This window comes from Diplotaxodon limnothrissa, linkage group LG16 (genome assembly GCF_057381915.1).
Source record: "Diplotaxodon limnothrissa isolate DT_005_m linkage group LG16, D_limnothrissa_male_GT1.1, whole genome shotgun sequence".
NCBI lineage: Eukaryota > Metazoa > Chordata > Actinopteri > Cichliformes > Cichlidae > Diplotaxodon > Diplotaxodon limnothrissa.
The window spans coordinates 9,862,086-9,881,298 of NC_140611.1; the positions used below are offsets into that span (position 1 = coordinate 9,862,086).

General features: G+C 43.5%; 1 protein-coding gene across 1 annotated transcript; it reads left to right on the forward strand.

Moving 5' to 3' along the window:
* The first annotated feature begins 1,856 nt into the window (after nt 1-1,856).
* LOC146615754 (olfactory receptor 6N2-like) lies at nt 1,857-2,783 on the forward strand. Its single transcript, XM_085373775.1, has one exon. It carries the CDS (start codon nt 1,857-1,859, stop codon nt 2,781-2,783), a length of 927 nt encoding a protein of 308 aa, XP_085229901.1.
* The last annotated feature ends 16,430 nt before the right edge of the window (nt 2,784-19,213 follow it).

Genomic DNA, 19,213 nt, shown 5'->3' on the forward strand with positions numbered 1-19,213 from the left:
AAAGTATTGAGTTGTATTTTTGTTATTGACCAAATACTTATTTTCCACCCTAATTTACGAATAAATTCTTTACAAATCCTACCATGTGGATTCATGGATTTTTTTTTTCACATTCTGTCTCTCACAGTTGAAGTGTACCTCTGGTGCAAATTACTGACCTCTGTCATCATTTTAGGTGGGGGAACTTGCACAATCGGTGGCTGACTAAATACTTTTTTGCCCCACTGTATCATATAGGAGAAACACACAGTGATATATGAGAAGTGAAATGAAGTTTATTGGATTTACAGAAAGTGTGCAATAATTGTTTAAACAAAATCAGGCAGGTGCATAAATTTGGCCACTGTTGTCATTTTATTGATTTCAAAACCTTTAGAACTAATTATTGGAACTCAAATTGGCTTGGTGAGCTCAGTGACACCTGACCCTATACACTGGTGAGTATTTAAGGGGGTTAATTGTAAGTTTCCCTCCTCTTTTAATTTTCTCTGAAGAGTAGCAACATGGGGGTCTCAAAACAACTCTCAAATGACCTGAAGACAAAGATTGTTCACCATCATGGTTTAGGGTAAGGATAAAGGAAGCTGTCTCAGAGATTTAAGCTGTCTGTATCCACAGTTAGGAACATATTGAAAAAATGGAAGACCACAGGCTCAGTTTTCTCTGCCCACAGCACAAACAGAGCCGCTTGAGGTTTGCTAAAGAACATTTGGACAAGCCAGCTTCATTCTGGAATAGGATGCTGTGGACTGATGAAACTAAAATTGAGTTATTTGGGCATTACAAGAGGCGTTATGCATGGAGGAAAAAGAACACAGCATTCCAAGAAAAACACCTGCTACCTACAGTAAAATATAGTGGTGGTTCCATCATGCTGTGGGGCTGTGGGGCAAGTGAAGGGACTGGGAATCTTGTCAAAATTGAGGGATATATAGATTCCACTCAGCAGATTCTGGAGACCAATGTCCAGGAATCAGTGACAAAGCTGAAGCTGCGCCGGGGCTGGATCTTTCAACAAGACAACGACCCGAAACACTGCTCAAAATCCACTAAGGCATTCATGCAGAGGAACAAGTACAACGTTCTGGAATGGCCATCTCAGTCCCCAGACCTGAATATTATTGAAAATCTGTGGTGTGAGTTAAAGAGAGCTGTCCATGCTCGGAGGCCATCAAACCTGAATGAACTAGAGATGTTTTGTAAAGAGGAATGATCCAAAATACCTTCAACCACAATCCATTGGAACCTACAGGAAGCATTTAGAGGCTGTAATTTCTGTAAAAGGAGGATCTACTAAATATTGATTTCATTTATTTTTTTGTTGTGCCCAAATTTATGCACTTGCCTGATTTTGTTCAAATAATTATTGCACACTTTCTGTAAATCCAATAAACTTCATTTCACTTCTCAAATAACACTGTGTGTCTCTTATATGATATATTTAACTGACATTTTATTGTAACAACCAACAATTTATACAGGAAAATAATGACTATTAACAAGGTTGCACAAACTTTTGCATCCCCGCTGTATATCGTTTTGGGCCCATTGCGATACTAATAACCTTCCTGTGATTTGAAGCCTCCAGAGTTTTTAGGAGTGTCATGAATTATTAACAAGCTCCATTGAGGATTATGCAGTCTCATAAAACCATGGTAAAAATGTTTAACACTTCACTTTCTGAATTCTGATGAATACATACCGAGTGCATTTCAGAGGAAGGGAAAGAGGAATGATTAAGATCTGTTCTTGTTAACTTTCGCTATTTGCAACTTCTGAGGGAGATTTATTTTCATACAGTTTGACTATATAAAACTATATACTTACCTAGTTACATTTTTTAAATAACTTTTTTAATGAACCCTGGATTAAATATGACATATCTAATTCTTGGTGGACATGTGGAAGTGCAGAAATACAGATATCTCTATTTTATGATACTGTTCACAGCATATATTCTAATAATTTGCTGTAATACCTCTATCATATACCTCATTGTTATTCATAAAAGCTTGCATGAGCCCATGTATATTTTCATTGCAGCTTTGTTATTAAATTCCCTTTTTTTCAGCACTAATATTTATCCAAAGCTTTTGGCTGATTTCTTATCTGAAAAACAGATCATATCTTATCAAGTCTGTCTCTTTCAAGTTTTTATATTTTACTCTTTAAGCTGCTCAGAGTTCTTATTGTTGTCAGCCATGGCCTATGACAGATATGTGTCTATATGTACACCTCTGCAATATCCAACAATAATGAGAAAAATAACTGTCGTTTTTCTGCTTGTATTAGCTTGGCTTTTGCCTGCTTGTCAAGTTGCAGTTGTGATCATACTAAATATTAATAACAAACTCTGTAACTTTACTTTGAAAGGCATTTTTTGTAATAATTCACTCATCCAGCTTTACTGTGTGATGTCAAGAGCTCTCTCTGTATATGGTGCATTTGTTTTATTGAATACCGGACTTTTTCCAATGCTATTCATAATTTTTACATACACCAAGATAATTTTAACTGTTTATTGGAGCTCTGGAGAAGTCAAGAAAAAAGCTGCACAGACCTGTTTACCACACCTGTTTGTTTTAATCAACTATTCCTATTTGATAACTTATGACATGATTATAGCTAGACTGGAATCAGATTTTTCTAAAACTGCGCGTTTTTTAATGACACTCCAAATAATAACATATAATCCTCTCTTCAATCCAATTATTTATGGACTAAAGATGAAAGAAATTTCTAAACACCTCCAAAGGTTGTTGTGTCAAAGCAAACTCAACTAGTGTGTCAAAACCACTGTTTTGATTCATGTAATTCAAAAATCTGAAATTGTGAAATTATGTGTATACAACTAACACAGATTTAAGCCTTGTGTTGTCATTAATGATTGCATTAATACTAAAAATCTTACTCAAAATCTTGTGTTAAATTATTCTTACAGTTATAGTGTAATATATTATTGTGTTACTTTTACCATAAAATAATAATTTGTTATTGTGTTCATATTTGCAGTATTGAGGTATTCATTTCTATTTTCTACATATTTATAATACACATATAATATAGTACTGTGTTTCACCGTTTTATTTGTAGTGCTGGAGATTCAAATAATTATGTTTGAAGTAATGTGGTTATAACTGTACAAAAATCTAATTTAATGTTATTCACACGTTATTTAAAATTACAGATCAATCTTCCTGACATAGCTTTAATATGAAAATAGGCTGGCATAATAAATGTGTTATCTTGTTCCAACTAATTGCTAATGTGTCATTTTATAGATAATATTTAGTTAATCTTTTAACTCAGAATGCACAGATTAAGCCTGTGTGTCACAGCTGGGGCAGCAGTCATGTGGTGTTGTGAAGGAGGATCAAAGTTGCAGACAATGGCAGTGAAGCGAGTGAGTTTATTTACAGTGAGTGAAAATGAACAGAAGTAAGGACAAAACTAAGTGAGAACCTAAATTTTGTAAAACTAGAGAACAAACCTGAAATCGTACAAACACGGGAAAACGTCACGGAGAGTGTAGAGCAGAGAGACACAGAGTTACACAGACAAACTGTTATGTTGTGGCAGGAATTTCTCCACCAGGGGGCAACAGTTGTTGGAGAGGGTAAAAGCCAGGTTTTGCTGTGAAGTTACACCGTGATAAGTGACTTATGAACTGAGGTTGGCAAGTGGTACCGTTCGACAGCGAGCTGCAATCCTGGGAGGAATATTGTGAGATTTTGGATTACTTCGTTGTGGCGAATGATATTAAGGAGGAGGAGAAGAAGCGAGCGGTACTGTTGAGTTGCGTGGGCGCACAGACCTATGCCCTGATTAGGAACCTACTCAGTCCGGTCAAGCCAGGGGATCGTTCTTATGCTGAGTTGGTGGGATTGTTGAACAATCATTTTCACCCTAAGCCGAGTGAAATTGTGCAGCGGTGGAAGTTTAACACATGAAATAGAAGGCCGGAGGAAAGTGTGGGCGATTATGTAGCGGAGCTGAGGAAGCTCGCACAGGACTGTAACTTTGGAGACTCCCTGACGGTGATGCTGCGGGATCGTTTAGTATGTGGAATAAGCGATGACAGAATACAGCGCAGATTGTTAGCAGAGGATTCGCTAACATTTGAAAAGGCGCTGAAGTTTGCTCAAGCAATGGAGGCTGCTAACAGAGACATTGTGGATTTGAAAAGCATGACGGAACAGTCGCGATTCACTAAAGGATTAGGAGCGGTGAACAAGATGGAGGACGGCGGCTCGACGTCATAACAGGTTGTCAGGAAGTGCTAGATGTGGAGGGCTAAATCATGTGGCCAAGGACTGCAGGTTTGTTTCAGAAAAATTCCACAACTGTGGAAAGGTGGGACACATAAAAAGGGTCTGCCGAATGAAAATGCAACAAAAAGGAGGGCGTGGCAGACAAGGTAAACAAGCCCATTTCTTGGAAGAGGAGAATGTGGAGAGTGAGGAAGAAGGAGCTGAAATGCACCACATAAAGGCAAGTGTGACTATGTATAATGTGCATGAGGAGATTAGCATCCCAAGGGAAGAACCCATCAGACAGAAGCTAAAAGTAAATGGACAGAATGTGACATTTGAAGTAGACACAGGCTGTGGTTACACTATCATGTCGAAGGAGTCATTTAAAAAACTTTTTGAAGGCAGTAATGCGCCCAAAGTAAGCAAGTGTGGAATCAAACTGAGAACGTATGGAGGCCACAAGGTACCCGTGTGGGGAGCAGCCCAAGTGCAGGTGGAATTCAGAGAATGTAAAAAAAAAACTGGATGTGGTGGTGGTTGAAGGGGCTGGAACTAGTTTGATGGGTCGGGGATGGATTAAGGCCTTCCAATTAGACTGGCAACCTGTACATAAGATAGAAGGCAGAGATGATGCCTTACAGCGGATACTGGCCAGACATGAAACAGTGTTTAAGGATGAGTTGGGAACGCTGAAGGGGTTTGCAGCAAAGATACATGTAGCCAGTGATGCCAAACCGTGCTTCTATAAGCCCCGATCAGTTCCGTTTGCTATGAAAAAGAAAGTGGAGCAGGAACTGGAGAGACTGTTGGAGGAGAAGATCATCCCACCAGTGAAATTCTCAGAGAGGGCCGCACCCATTTTACCCAGACTCCAGCGCCAGAATTTGTGGTGACTACAAACTGACTGTTAACAAGGTGTCGCCTGTAGAACAATACCCCATAGCGGGGCTGGCGGGAGGAGAAAAATACACCAAGTTACGCATATCAACAGGTTGTACTTGATAAGGAATCTAGAAAGTATGTCACAGTGAACACACACAGGGGTTTGTTTACATACACCAGGTTGCCATTTGGTGTGAGTTCAAGTCCTGCCATTTTTCAGCGCACCATGGAGAGTGTGTTGCAAGGTCTGACCAATGTCGCAGTGTATCTGGATGGCAACATCCTGATGGGAAAGAATGACAAAGAACATCTTCAAACACTGGATGGAGTGCTGCAGCGCTTGGAGGAGGCGGGCCTGCGCTTAAAAAGGAGCAAATGTCAATTCATGGAGAAGGAAGTGACATTTTTAGGACATCGGGTGGATAAGACCGGTTTACATCCAGTGCCAGCAAAAGTGAAAGCAGTGCAGGAGGCGCCACCCCCAAAATCAGTGACAGAGCTCAAAGCTTATTTGGGGTTGTTGAACTTCTATAATAAGTTCTTGCCAAATTTGTCCACACTGTTGGCCCCACTGCACAAGCTTCTGAGAAAGGGGGGACCATGGTGTTGGGGACCAGCACAGGAGAAGGTTTTCTGCAAATCAAAGGAACTGTTGCAGTCAAGCAGTGTATTGGTACACTATGATGAGCAAAAGGATTTAATTCTTTCTTGCGATGCGTCCCCCTATGGAGTGGGAGCAGTACTAGCTCACTGCATGCCAGATGGTCAGGAAAAACCCATTGGGTTTGCATCGCGTACCCTGAATGCAGCAGAAAAGAACTACTCACAGCTGGATAAAGAAGGATTGGCTGTAATATTTGGTGTACAGTATTTTCATAAGTACGTGTACGGCAGGAAGTTCATGATTATCACAGATCATAAGCCATTGATAAGTTTGATCCATGAGCTGAAGGCTGTCCCTCAGATGGCGTCACAGAGGATCATGCAATGGGCGGTGTTATTAAGAGCCTATGAGTATGTCATTAAATACAGAGAAGGCAAAAATAACAGTAATGCTGATGGTCTCAGTCGTCTCCCTCTTCCAGAGAACCTCCCTAAAGAGGTGGCAGCTGAGGACCAAGTGTTGATGGTAGATCAGGACCAGGAGGGCGTGATGACATCTGAGCAGCTGCAAAGATGGACAACCAAAGATCCCATACTCTCCAGAGTGCGTGAGTATGCTTTGAGAGGATGGCCCACTACGCAGCATCCTAATTTTCAGCCCTACAAACAGAGACAACAGGAGCTGAGTGTGCAGGATGGGTGTGTGCTGTGGGGGGCGAGGGTGGTGATACCAGAACGAGGTCGACGCCCCCTTTTGGAACAGCTACATCAGTCACACCCAGGAATGAGCCGCATGAAGGGCCTGGCCAGAAGCTACATGTGGTGGCCGCATATGGAGAATGACATTGAAGACAAGGTGAGGTCCTGCAGTACATGTCAAGAACATAGACACAGGCCGGAAGAGGCACCACTACACCCCTGGGAGTGGCCAGAAAAGCCCTGGAGAAGGATACATATCGATTATGCAGGCCCATTTTTGGGTAAAATGTTCTTAGTAATAGTGGACACCCACTCCAAATGGTTAAATGTGTATCCAGTTCCATCCGCTACAGCAGCTGCAACCATAGACTGCCTGAGAAACTGTTTCAGCACGCACGGCCTTCCTGAGATGGTGGTCTCAGATAATGCCCAGTGTTTTGTAAGTGCACAAACTAAAGAGTTCATGGCAAAGAACGGAATCACTCACGTCACCTCCGCTCCATATCACCCAGCATCCAATGGGTTAGCAGAAAGAGCAGTGCAAACGTTCAAAGAACTCATGAAAAAGAGTACTGGAGACACACTGACAACCAAGTTAAACAGGGCTCTGTTTAGTTACAGAATCACATCACAGTCCACAACAGGGAAGTCTCCCGCTGAGTTGATGATGGGCCGGAAGTTGAGGTGTACTCTTGATCTCATACACCCTGACTTGAAACAGAAAGTGACAGCAAAACAAGATAGCCAAAGACTGTATCATGATAGACATGCCAAGGTGCGCATGTTTGTTATTGGAGACACAGTATATACCAAAAACTATGGCAGAGGACCCAAATGGATACCAGGACTTATACAGGAGATGACGGGGCCTGTTTCCTTCTTGGTGATGCTGGGCAATGGGACAGTGGTGAGGCGTCACGTCAATCAGCTGTTTGCCCGCCTGGAGCTGTGCCTGGCAGCAGGAATGCCTGAAGGCCACCCAGGCGAGCCCCCAAAAGCAGCCCCAAACATCAGCGCTGAGACAGGAGACGAGGATGAGAGACACATGGAGGTGCAAGTTACACCAGTGGTGAAGCCACATATGGAGAGTAGTGATTCACTTGAATCACCTGCCACTGGGTTACGGCGATCGCAAAGAACCAAGAGACCGCCGGAGCACCTGAGAGACTTTGTGCCGTGATTACGGTGAACTGTTATAGGTTGACCTAAGACTGTTGGACTAAAGGTTCATTATTACGGAGTGAAATTTCAATAAAGGCTGGGGACGGGGTTGTTGCATTTTTATAAAGGTGAAGTTTTTGTTTATGGGTATTTTCTGTAGTGATTAAAACTACAGAGTAGTTCCAGTTTAAGGGGGGAGGAATGTTATGTTGTGGCAGGGATTTGTCCACCAGGGGGCAACAGTTGTTGGAGAGCTTTCAGTCTGTGGGGCGCATGTCCCGGTTCTCTTATTAATAAAGAAGTAACCGTGAGCTAAACATGGTCTCCGTGGTTCCTTAGTCTTATGATATCACACAAACCATCAAGGAACACAGGAAGACACACACGACAAATACACGCAAGGTAACGAGGGAATGACACACCAGAGGGGAACACAGCTGAACCTAGTTAGACACAACGAGACACAAACCTTCAAAGTAAAACAGGAAACTCACAGACTATTTTACAACACAAACTCAGGGACACAAACAAAGTATTATGAAACGGCTGTTTGCAGGCAGGAAAAGGACCCAAAGTGCAGACTCGGGAGACAGACGTGAACTCAAAGTGCAGACCAAACACAACCTAGAGATCAAAATCAGAATCAGAATCAGAATACTTTATTCATCCCGAGGGAAATTAGGGTTACAGCAGGCAGCACGCTAATGGCGCATGCGCACTTACAAAGGAACCTTCTGACCAACTTTACACAAACATCACATTGGGCAGATGTAACACAGTAAGGGGAATTGTTGAAAAGAATATATCAATGGGCCAATAGGCTCGACTATAGGAGCACAGGGGTGTGTTCAAATGAGACACAGAGACAAGAATGTAACTCAAAAGAACCAGCCAACTTTAGTGACATAAACCATAAGGTTGACAAGCACAGGTTAAAGACACTTTACAATGGTAGAAAGGAAACTTACAAAAATTAAAAGAAAAGTAAAACACAAACTACTAAGCAATGACTTGGCCAAGTGTTATTTTTGGTTTTCAATGTTCGGGTTTCAATGCTCGGGTGCACCCTAGTAACCTGACTCCTTAACTCTTATAGAAACAGATTACACAAATCCAATGTACATTCAAATGAAAATCTCACACTCTTTTCACATGTGGAGAATGCTCTACACAACAGCTCATTATTTAAAGTCCCAAATAAAAAATGTCCAAGGGGTAAAGTCCAAAAAATTCCCAGGGTGTGAAAGAAAATAGGGATGAGAGAATGTCAGTCAGTGGTCTTATGTATAACCAGCTGTGCGTGAAAGTGTGAGTGATACAGTCCTACCACACCGCAAGGTGCAGCAGATCATCAAGTGGAAAAGAAGCGAATCTCAGTCTCTCTAAGTCCAGGTGGGAAGGCTCGCCATCTATTTCACCGGAGGAATCCACCTCAGGAACAATTCAGCATACATAAAAAACCTGACCTGTCAACAGACAGGATCAGAAGAGCAATTCAAATATTAATTATGCTGTTCTAGCTATAATTCACAACTTAGGATTTTGTTTAAATCACATTCAACATAAATTTGCAATAAAAATACTCAATTTTGCAAAAATAAAACATCTCTCTTACACAAACTATGCATTAAACCAAGTAAAGTCAGTGCATATGCATATATGTCGCATATGCGGCAATTATTAATCAAACAATTGAGATTAATTCAGTTTCTCAACGATAAAATGTGAAACAGACATGAACTAACTGAGACATACAACATGTGCTCACCGATCTCAGCGCATCACGGCCGAAGACAATGGCATAGTGTCTCTCGGTCGGAAAATGCAGGGCTCTAAATAACGTAACAGGACATGTTTTCTCTTTAATAACCGTAATACGACATGAAGGAAAAATAAACATAAGTTGCGCTTCAAGTGTTACCTTACTTCTGGAAGCAGATTGAGATGAACTCCCAGGCAGTTGATAGCAACCAGAGCTAACAAAGGCTAACAGTTTAGCTCCACGCGGTACTTTTTAAAGTCACCAGAAAAATGCAGCATTTGCCTGCTTACTCACTGTGGCTACTTTTAACATGAAAGGTAGCTGATAACCAGTGAACTTATGTGCAACACAGTTGGTTGCAACTTATATCTAATACTTTTTTTCCAGCTCAAAAGCTTCAGTCTCTCTTTTCTCCTGCCAGCACGCGACTACCTCCACACATAGCAGCAAACACAGAGCACGTAGGTGGGACATACAGCGGCAGACTGCTCTCCCATTGGTCAAAACATACTGGGACCTGTGCGTTTCGATTGGTTGGGCAGGCTGTCCATCTCTCCTCATATCAGTCCTTAAAGTGGTACCCCCATTTTATGTGGGTTACACCCTCCCCTCTTGATGGTATGCCCGTCCCTGGGCATCTGCAGGGTGGCACTGAGTTACACTGCTTTGACCTTTCCAACATAATTACTAGTTGGATCTTCAAATCCATTTAAAGATCTAGTCAATGCCTCACTTAGGCCTTGAAAAAGAGAATTCACCACCGTTATCAGAGGATTCCCAAGTGTCACATAATGCAGTCTCTTGGGCTTTGCTTGCAATCTGTTAGAACGACGAAGAGATGGCTCAGTATCTTGAAGTCCATTATTCTGGATCATCACAGGTTCAGGCTGTTCAGTAACAGGTCTGTTCACATCACTTAATCCTTCTTCACATGCTGCATCAGAGCTCGTCCCATCATCTTGAGGAGCTTCCTCAGACTGCTGCAATTCTGAACTTTGAGGAAGTCCTTTGGCTGAGTCAAGCCCATGCAATATGTTTGCTTCAGGTGAGTTGTCACGTTCAGGTGAGTTGTCACGGTCAGGTACATCCTGAATCATTCCTTCACCTTCCTCTACAAGGGATTTAGTGGCAGGAGGATCAGGTGGAAGTGAAACTGTAGGCACCTCTGGTTCTGCTGATTGTCTGACCACACAAGGAGGTTTACTCAACTTGTGAGTTTCATGTACTGGGACATATACATCGGACTTTGATGTAATGAGAGGGCGAAATGTCCAATCAGATACATCATCCATATCAGAGGGAATTTCATCTTCACCCTCGACAACGGAACACTGCCTTGTTCTGGGTCTCCTGTTTGGATGGGTTTTGACTGTCTCGGGTTCTGCAGCTGCTGACAGAAATCCACATGGGAGAAGCAAGTCACGATGTAGAGTTCGCACAGGTCCATCTTTACCCTCAGGTTTAACTGTGTAGACCGGCATTTCTCCAGCTCGCTTAAGGACAATATAAACATCCGTTTCCCACTTATCTGCCAGCTTATGTTTTCCACGCAGCTTCACATTTCGTACAAGAACTCTGTCTCCACTCTGCAATGTTGATTCAACCACTCGTCGGTCAAATCTGGCTTTGTTGCGACCTGCATTCTTTTGTGCATTATTTGTGGCAATCCGGTAGCTTTCTTCCAAGCGAGATTTTAGGTTACCGACGTACTGGGAATGAGTCTGCTTAGTAGCATTAGTGGGCAACCTAAAGATTAAGTCAATGGGCAGTCTTGGTTGCCTCCCAAACATCAATTCATAGGGGGAAAATCCAGTCACGTCACTCTTCGTACAATTATAAGCATGTACCAGAGACTTGACGAAGTCTCTCCAGTGGAGTTTATCTGACCGATCCAGTGTCCCAAGCATCTGGAGAAGAGTGCGGTTGAATCTCTCAACCGGATTCCCTCTAGGGTGGTAGGGGGTTGTACGCACTTTCTTCATGCCAGTAAGTTCACAGAGTTCCTTGATGGTCTTTGATTCAAAGTCAGGACCCTGATCACTAAGAAGCTTTTCGGGAAAACCATAATGGACAATGAAGTTGTCCCAGAGACACTTTGCTACAGTCTGTGCTCGTTGATTTGGAGTTGGCACTGCCACAGCATACTTTGTGAAATGGTCAGTTATGACCAATACATCTTTCGTGTTTGAGCGATCTGGCTCTATTGATAAAAAGTCCATGCACACTAGTTCGAGAGGTCTGCAGGTCTTAATGTTTATCAATGGAGCAGCTTTCTCTGGAGGTGTTTTTCGACGAATACATCGCTCACAAGATTTGACCATTTTTTCTATGGTCATGTGCATTTTCGGCCAATAAAATCTGGCCCTTGCCAAGTCTACTGTTCGTTCGACTCCAAGATGGCCCATATCATGATGAAGGCTTGTAAGTGCTGTGGCTCTTAGCTCCTCAGGGAGCACAAGCTGATATGAGGTGTTGGGACCATCTTGCCGCTTACGGTAGAGCACCCCGTTCTGTATTTCAAGCCGATTTAACTCTCTGAGTAACAGGGGAAGTTCTGGTAGCTCTAACCTAAGGCTGGGAGGTGGAGTTTCGCCAGTCTCCAAGAGTACAATCACTGCATTGATAGCAGGGTCCAATGTCTGCTTTTGCCTCAACTCCTTCTCAGAAATTGAGTGGACAATGGGAAGCCCATCCACTTGCTCCTGTTGGAAGCAGTCGGGAATAGCTGTGGACTGGTGAGTGAGGGATTCAACTAAGGTCAACCCAGAAGTGGTGGATCCAACATTAGCTACGGCTGAGGTGACCATATGGCGCTCACAAATAGCCTGAATTACATCCAAGGGAACAGTCTCTGGACTCTCAGGGTTGCTCAGATGGTACAGTGTGAACTGCCGGATTCTCTCACTCTCCTTCTTAGATGCATAATCATCCTCTGGTGGACTGTGAGGACGACGCGAGAGCGCATCAGCATCCATATTTTGTTTTCCCGCTCTGTACTGAAGACTAAATGAATAGGTGGAAAGACTGGACAGCCACCTATACCCTGTTGCATCAAGCTTTGCAGAGGTCAAGATGTATGTAAGAGGGTTGCTGTCAGTCACTACTACAAAGTCTGTACCATATAGGTAGTCAGAGAATTTTTCCGTGACTGCCCACTTAAGGGCCAAAAACTCCAGCTTATGGGCTGGGTACTTCCTCTCACTCTTTGAAAGACCACGACTTGCAAAAGCTATGACCCTGGACTGTCCATCTTGTACCTGATATAAGGCAGCACCAAGGCCAATGGTACTGGCGTCCGTATGTAAAACATATGGAAGCTGGGGGTCTGCAAATCCCAAGATTGGAGCGGAGGTTAGCTTTGCTATTATTTGGTCAAAGGCCTCCTGACATTGAGGTGTCCAACGCTGACCAAAGGGTTCCTTTGGGTTGCGATACTCTGAATTTGCGTGTGTCCTTGGCTTGTTGTTCCGCTTCCTAATTGGTGGGTAGCCCGAGGTTAGTTCGTTAAGTGGTCTGACAATGACAGAGTACCCCTGAATAAACCTTCGATAATATCCAGCAAATCCTAAAAAGGACTGAAGTTCCTTAAGATTTGTGGGGATGGGCCAGGTCTTTAAGGCCTCAACTTTGTCAGGGTCAGTCTCTACTCCTCTTGCGGAAACAATGTGACCAAGGTATTTTACCGAGGTCTGAAAGAATTTGCACTTTTCTGGTGCCAGTTTCAAGCCATATGACATCAGTCGTTGCAGGACATGTTTCAAACGCTGTTCATGTTCCTCCAGGGATGATGAGAAGACAATCAGGTCATCAATGAACACCAGAACCTCTTTGAGATTCATATCTCCTACACACTTCTCCATCAATCTCTGGAACGTCGAAGGCGCATTTGTGATCCCCTGGGGCATCCTATTAAATTCCCAAAATCCAAGTGGGCAAACAAATGCGGTCTTATTCTTGTCCGCTTCCTCCATCTCGACCTGGTAGTATCCAGACTTGAGGTCTAGGACCGAAAACCACTTAGAACCTGCAAGAGCACTGAATGCATCTTCCAATTTTGGAAGGGCATAAGCGTCTTTGATGGTCTGCAGGTTCAGCTTTCTGTAGTCTACACACAGACGAACAGAGCCATTCTTTTTACGAACGACAACAATGGGGGAAGCAAACGGGGACTCAGATTCTCGTATAACACCAGAATCAAGGAGTTCCTGTAGATGTTGTCTCACAGCATCCACATCATTGGGGTGTATGGGACGTGCTCTCTGTTTAAAGGGTGTCGCATCACTGAGTTTGATATGGTGTTTGACTTTGTCAGTGTGTCCAAAGTCCAATTCGTTCTGAGAGAAGACATTTGGCATGTCGTTTAACATGTTTGTAACTCGCTCCTTCCATTCAGTGGGTAAGGGCGAATCTCCAAAATCAAAGCTCAGTTCTGAGGAAGACTTAGCTTGAAATTTAGAGCAGTCTGGTTCTCTGACAGTTTGCTCTTTGTGTAGCACTTGCAAGATAGCATTAACATCTGCCAAAGGTGTTTTGGGGGGTATGACAATGTCATGGTTGGTTTCATTTCTCACTACGACAGGGAGAAGACACTGACGTTTGCGTGGTAAAGTGACTGCAATTGCTGAAACTAGCAAGCCATTTGGTAGTGAAGAGGCTGAAGGATGTTCAAGGACAACATCTCTTTGCATGTTCACGGGATTTACATTGACAGAGGCCTCCAGGACAACAGTCTGTCCTGCAGGAACGACTGCAGGCATCTTACCTGTCAGTTTTGCACAACCAAGGCTACCAGAGTTAAAGTTTCTTTGTCGCATCTCAAGTATTTGGAGAACTGCTTGATACCCATTAAACAAAGGCTGAAAGGGTGAAAGCTTCTGGTAATTAGCATAGAGGGCATCAAGGGTGTTTGTGCCTATGAGTACCTGCTCATGGGCTGTAGAGCGGAGATGGGGGATAACCAAGGCCAGAGTGTGAACATCAATATCAGAGCCTACAAACTCTTTAGGAAAGGTGATGGTAAGCTCAACATATCCTAAGTAAGGGACAGACTGGCCATTGGCACCCTCCACTTCAAGCAACTCATTTAAGGGATGAATGGTCAGATCTGCAAGATGTTCTTCATAAAAAGACTGGGGTACAGTTGTGACTTGTGAACCCGTGTCCAAAAGACAGTTTGTGTCTCTTCCTGCAATAGTTACTTGAGCTGTGGTCTTAGTTCCTACAAGGCCATGTGGAAATTTTGATCCTTCCACTTTAACGTTTTTAATGGCAGGTTTCAGGATTTTGGGACTGACATTGCAAGACTCCACTCCCATATGTCCCTCTATGGGAGTAGGCTTCAGTTTAAATGTGCCTCACTTCGAGAAGCATTAGAGGCTTCCCAAGCAGCCTGTTTTTCTTTCAGCTGTCTTTTCTTAGCTGCTACAAGGGAAGGGTTTGGCGCTTTATCACAAACTGAGACGACATGGCCATCCTCCCCACACTGGAAACAGTACCATGGACGTGGTCTACTGTTAGCTTTAAATGTGGAAGTATGCTGACTGGCCATTTTTGGTTTCACACCGTGGGTGTCAGGTGTGACGGACCTCGCTTTTTGCTGCTTAGGTTGTTTCGTCTTATGATTCTCAGATACAAGACTGTTAAGCTGAATGCTGAGGTCAGCAACTTGTTGCTTTAGCGTCTCAAGATCAGATTTGTCCACCAGATTATTGGTGGTGTGTGCGAGTTGCACGTGTGACGTGGCGTGCTGCTTTCTAGAGTTTTGGGCAGACTTAGCATGACTAAAATGCTGCCTCATGCGGCTCAGTTTTGCAGCCTGTTTATCTTCTTCTGTCCTAAGAAGAAGCAGCAGCTCTGCAAAGGAAGGTGGGTTTTCTTTTTTTTGTTCTAGCTGAAGATCGATTATTAGTGCATTCTCCCAACAACCTCGAATGAACTGCTTTAAGAGCTGTTGGTTAAAATCATGAGCGGACACACCACCACGTCTCATGGCTCTACTTAATGCAGTGTGCAGCCTCTGCAGGAAAACAGAAGCTCTCTCTCCATCATTTTGAAATGTGCTCATGAACCTAGCATGCAGCTCATCACCATCTTCGACTGTTCCGTAGGCAGAGTCAAGCAACTCAAGATAAGCAGAGGGTCTAGACTGTGGACTCAGATGTTTAATCATCTCGGAAGCAGGAGGAAGCAGACTGTCAAGTATACGATGTGTGCAGTGCAGATCAGACACAGAAGGATCTCTAATAAGGATTTCAACACTAGCTCGCCACGTATCATAATCTGCCTCATGGCTAGGACGTGGGCTCTTGCCCGAATAAGCCCTGAGTCTACCAGATGATGCGAACTGGGGTGAGCTCTCATTGCTGCGCACTACATGCTCAACAACTACTCGCTGAACAGCAGTTGGATTAACATCAATTATGGGGCTAGAAGCGGCCCCAGAAGAAGCTGGAAGAGTCTGTGAGGGGCTGAAATCAGTCAGGTTTTCACCGAAATTGGGAGAGGTAAGAGATTTACTTGCGTTATTTGGTGATGTCAAAACTGTGGAGTCTAGAGGTACACCTGATTGAGGGTCCTCAGAAAATGAAACGTCTCCCTTGCTGGTTAAGTCTTTCTGTGGAAGTGGGCTCTGTACAGTTGAGGATTCTGGACCAGTTTGAGATGACTGGGAAATAGCACTTCCTGCCGATGAAACCAGATTTTTAAGTTCTTCCTTTAACATCTCCTCTAATGAATTTCCACTCAGTTTGGCAATTTCACGGAGCTGTTCCATGTACATTTTAGTGGCTTTGTTTCTGGCATCAAGGGAGTAAACACTTCCTAAGGCCTTTAACTCATACACGATGCCTGCTTGGGTTGTACTTGGAAGCCGCAGAGGTAACAGTGGCTCCAATGTGTGCATGGCAGTCTCATGTGTAAACTCGATGATCATGTGCTTATGGTAATCTGACTCAGGATCGTCTAGACGAAAGTAACGGTTGATGGAACCATATTTTTGGAGGAAAGTGGACACTTCCTCATCAGTCTCTGATCCTGTGATCCCACTAACAACTACAGAATTGGGAATTCTGACGGATTCACTTAGCACAACATCCATTTTCTCTCTAGAAGTTATAGCTCAGATTAAGCACTTTTAAACACCACACACAAATTGTCTAGCACTTAAACACACACAACCATGCTCCTGGCTGGCTCGCCAAAGCTCTCACTGTAACACAGTAAGGGGAATTGTTGAAAAGAATATATCAATGGGCCAATAGGCTCGACTATAGGAGCACAGGGGTGTGTTCAAATGAGACACAGAGACAAGAATGTAACTCAAAAGAACCAGCCAACTTTAGTGACATAAACCATAAGGTTGACAAGCACAGGTTAAAGACACTTTACAATGGTAGAAAGGAAACTTACAAAAATTAAAAGAAAAGTAAAACACAAACTACTAAGCAATGACTTGGCCAAGTGTTATTTTTGGTTTTCAATGTTCGGGTTTCAATGCTCGGGTGCACCCTAGTAACCTGACTCCTTAACTCTTATAGAAACAGATTACACAAATCCAATGTACATTCAAATGAAAATCTCACACTCTTTTCACATGTGGAGAATGCTCTACACAACAGCTCATTATTTAAAGTCCCAAATAAAAAATGTCCAAGGGGTAAAGTCCAAAAAATTCCCAGGGTGTGAAAGAAAATAGGGATGAGAGAATGTCAGTCAGTGGTCTTATGTATAACCAGCTGTGCGTGAAAGTGTGAGTGATACAGTCCTACCACACCGCAAGGTGCAGCAGATCATCAAGTGGAAAAGAAGCGAATCTCAGTCTCTCTAAGTCCAGGTGGGAAGGCTCGCCATCTATTTCACCGGAGGAATCCACCTCAGGAACAATTCAGCATACAAAAAAAACCTGACCTGTCAACAGACAGGATCAGAAGAGCAATTCAAATATTAATTATGCTGTTCTAGCTATAATTCACAACTTAGGATTTTGTTTAAATCACATTCAACATAAATTTGCAATAAAAATACTCAATTTTGCAAAAATAAAACATCTCTCTTACACAAACTATGCATTAAACCAAGTAAAGTCAGTGCATATGCATATATGTCGCATATGCGGCAATTATTAATCAAACAATTGAGATTAATTCAGTTTCTCAACGATAAAATGTGAAACAGACATGAACTAACTGAGACATACAACATGTGCTCACCGATCTCAGCGCATCACGGCCGAAGACAATGGCATAGTGTCTCTCGGTCGGAAAATGCAGGGCTCTAAATAACGTAACAGGACATGTTTTCTCTTTAATAACCGTAATACGACATGAAGGGAAAATAAACATAAGTTGCGCTTCAAGTGTTACCTTACTTCTGGAAGCAGATTGAGATGAACTCCCAGGCAGTTGATAGCAACCAGAGCTAACAAAGGCTAACAGTTTAGCTCCACGCGGTACTTTTTAAAGTCACCAGAAAAATGCAGCATTTGCCTGCTTACTCACTGTGGCTACTTTTAACATGAAAGGTAGCTGATAACCAGTGAACTTATGTGCAACACAGTTGGTTGCAACTTATATCTAATACTTTTTTTCCAGCTCAAAAGCTTCAGTCTCTCTTTTCTCCTGCCAGCACGCGACTACCTCCACACATAGCAGCAAACACAGAGCACGTAGGTGGGACATACAGCGGCAGACTGCTCTCCCATTGGTCAAAACATACTGGGACCTGTGCATTTCGATTGGTTGGGCAGGCTGTCCATCTCTCCTCATATCAGTCCTTAAAGTGGTACCCCCATTTTATGTGGGTTACACAGACATGTCAGAAAGGTAGGCTGATAGGAAAAAACAACGAAAATACACTACATGAGGTAAGAGGAGGAGAAAAAAAAACTCCACTCAGACTGAGCTCCTAGTGGGAGAACAGTTTGATAACAGAAAAAACACCTCAGCACAAAAGCACATGACTATCAATACACCATAGAAACACAAGACAAGCAACAGGGGCGGGTAAAGGGTAAGAGAGAGCCAGTGTAGACAGCGCATCCGGTCCTGCAGCATCTGTGCTGGTCCAGTTGACTGCTATCTTCCCCGGTCGGGCACAAGCATCGAAGGCGTTGGAAAGGGAGGGGGGATGAGTGAGTGCTTATCAGTGTAAGTGTGTGTGTGTGTGCGTGTCCATAGTTTAGCTGAGACAGTGTCCTTCGGCCTATCAGGCTAAGTAAACAGTCCTCCAGCCAATCCAGGTGTCCTTGCATGGGATGGGAAGAATAGCCGTAACACAGTCATTATCAGGGAGTGATTGTTCGGCTCCAGCCTTGGGCCTGCAGCTGGCGCCGTGATGGGGATCCGCAATGTTTATGTTGGTTTTGTTAATTTCCATGCGAGCAGCCCAGGAGAATTTTTCAGGCTGCTCTTTAACACTCCGACACTGGCCTCCTGATCTCCCGTTGGAGAGTCGCGAGCCTCCCCATGATGGTATCAAACTTCTGTTCCATGGTGTTATCGTTCTTTTGATTCTGAGACCTCACAACTGCAGTGATCCGTTCCGCGATGTTTTCCAACTGTTTTCCAAAAAACAGAAAACACTGGAGCCCAGAAAATAACCAAACAAAAAAAAAGGCCCACAAAAGGCGCAGGCGTCCAGGAAAACACTCGCAAAAAAGTTCAGGGGGCCGGCCTGGAGGTCGATAACGCAAAAGTCCAAAGAACAGTTCTGGAGGCTGACCGCGGAGCCAGTGGCGGTGACGGAGCAGGTCAGGAGGTCGGCCGCGCGGGAGGCAGCGGCGGCGAAGGAGCAGGTCATGAGGCCGGCCACGACAGCAATGATGTCCAGCCAACGACCTGGAAAGTGGCCGGACAGG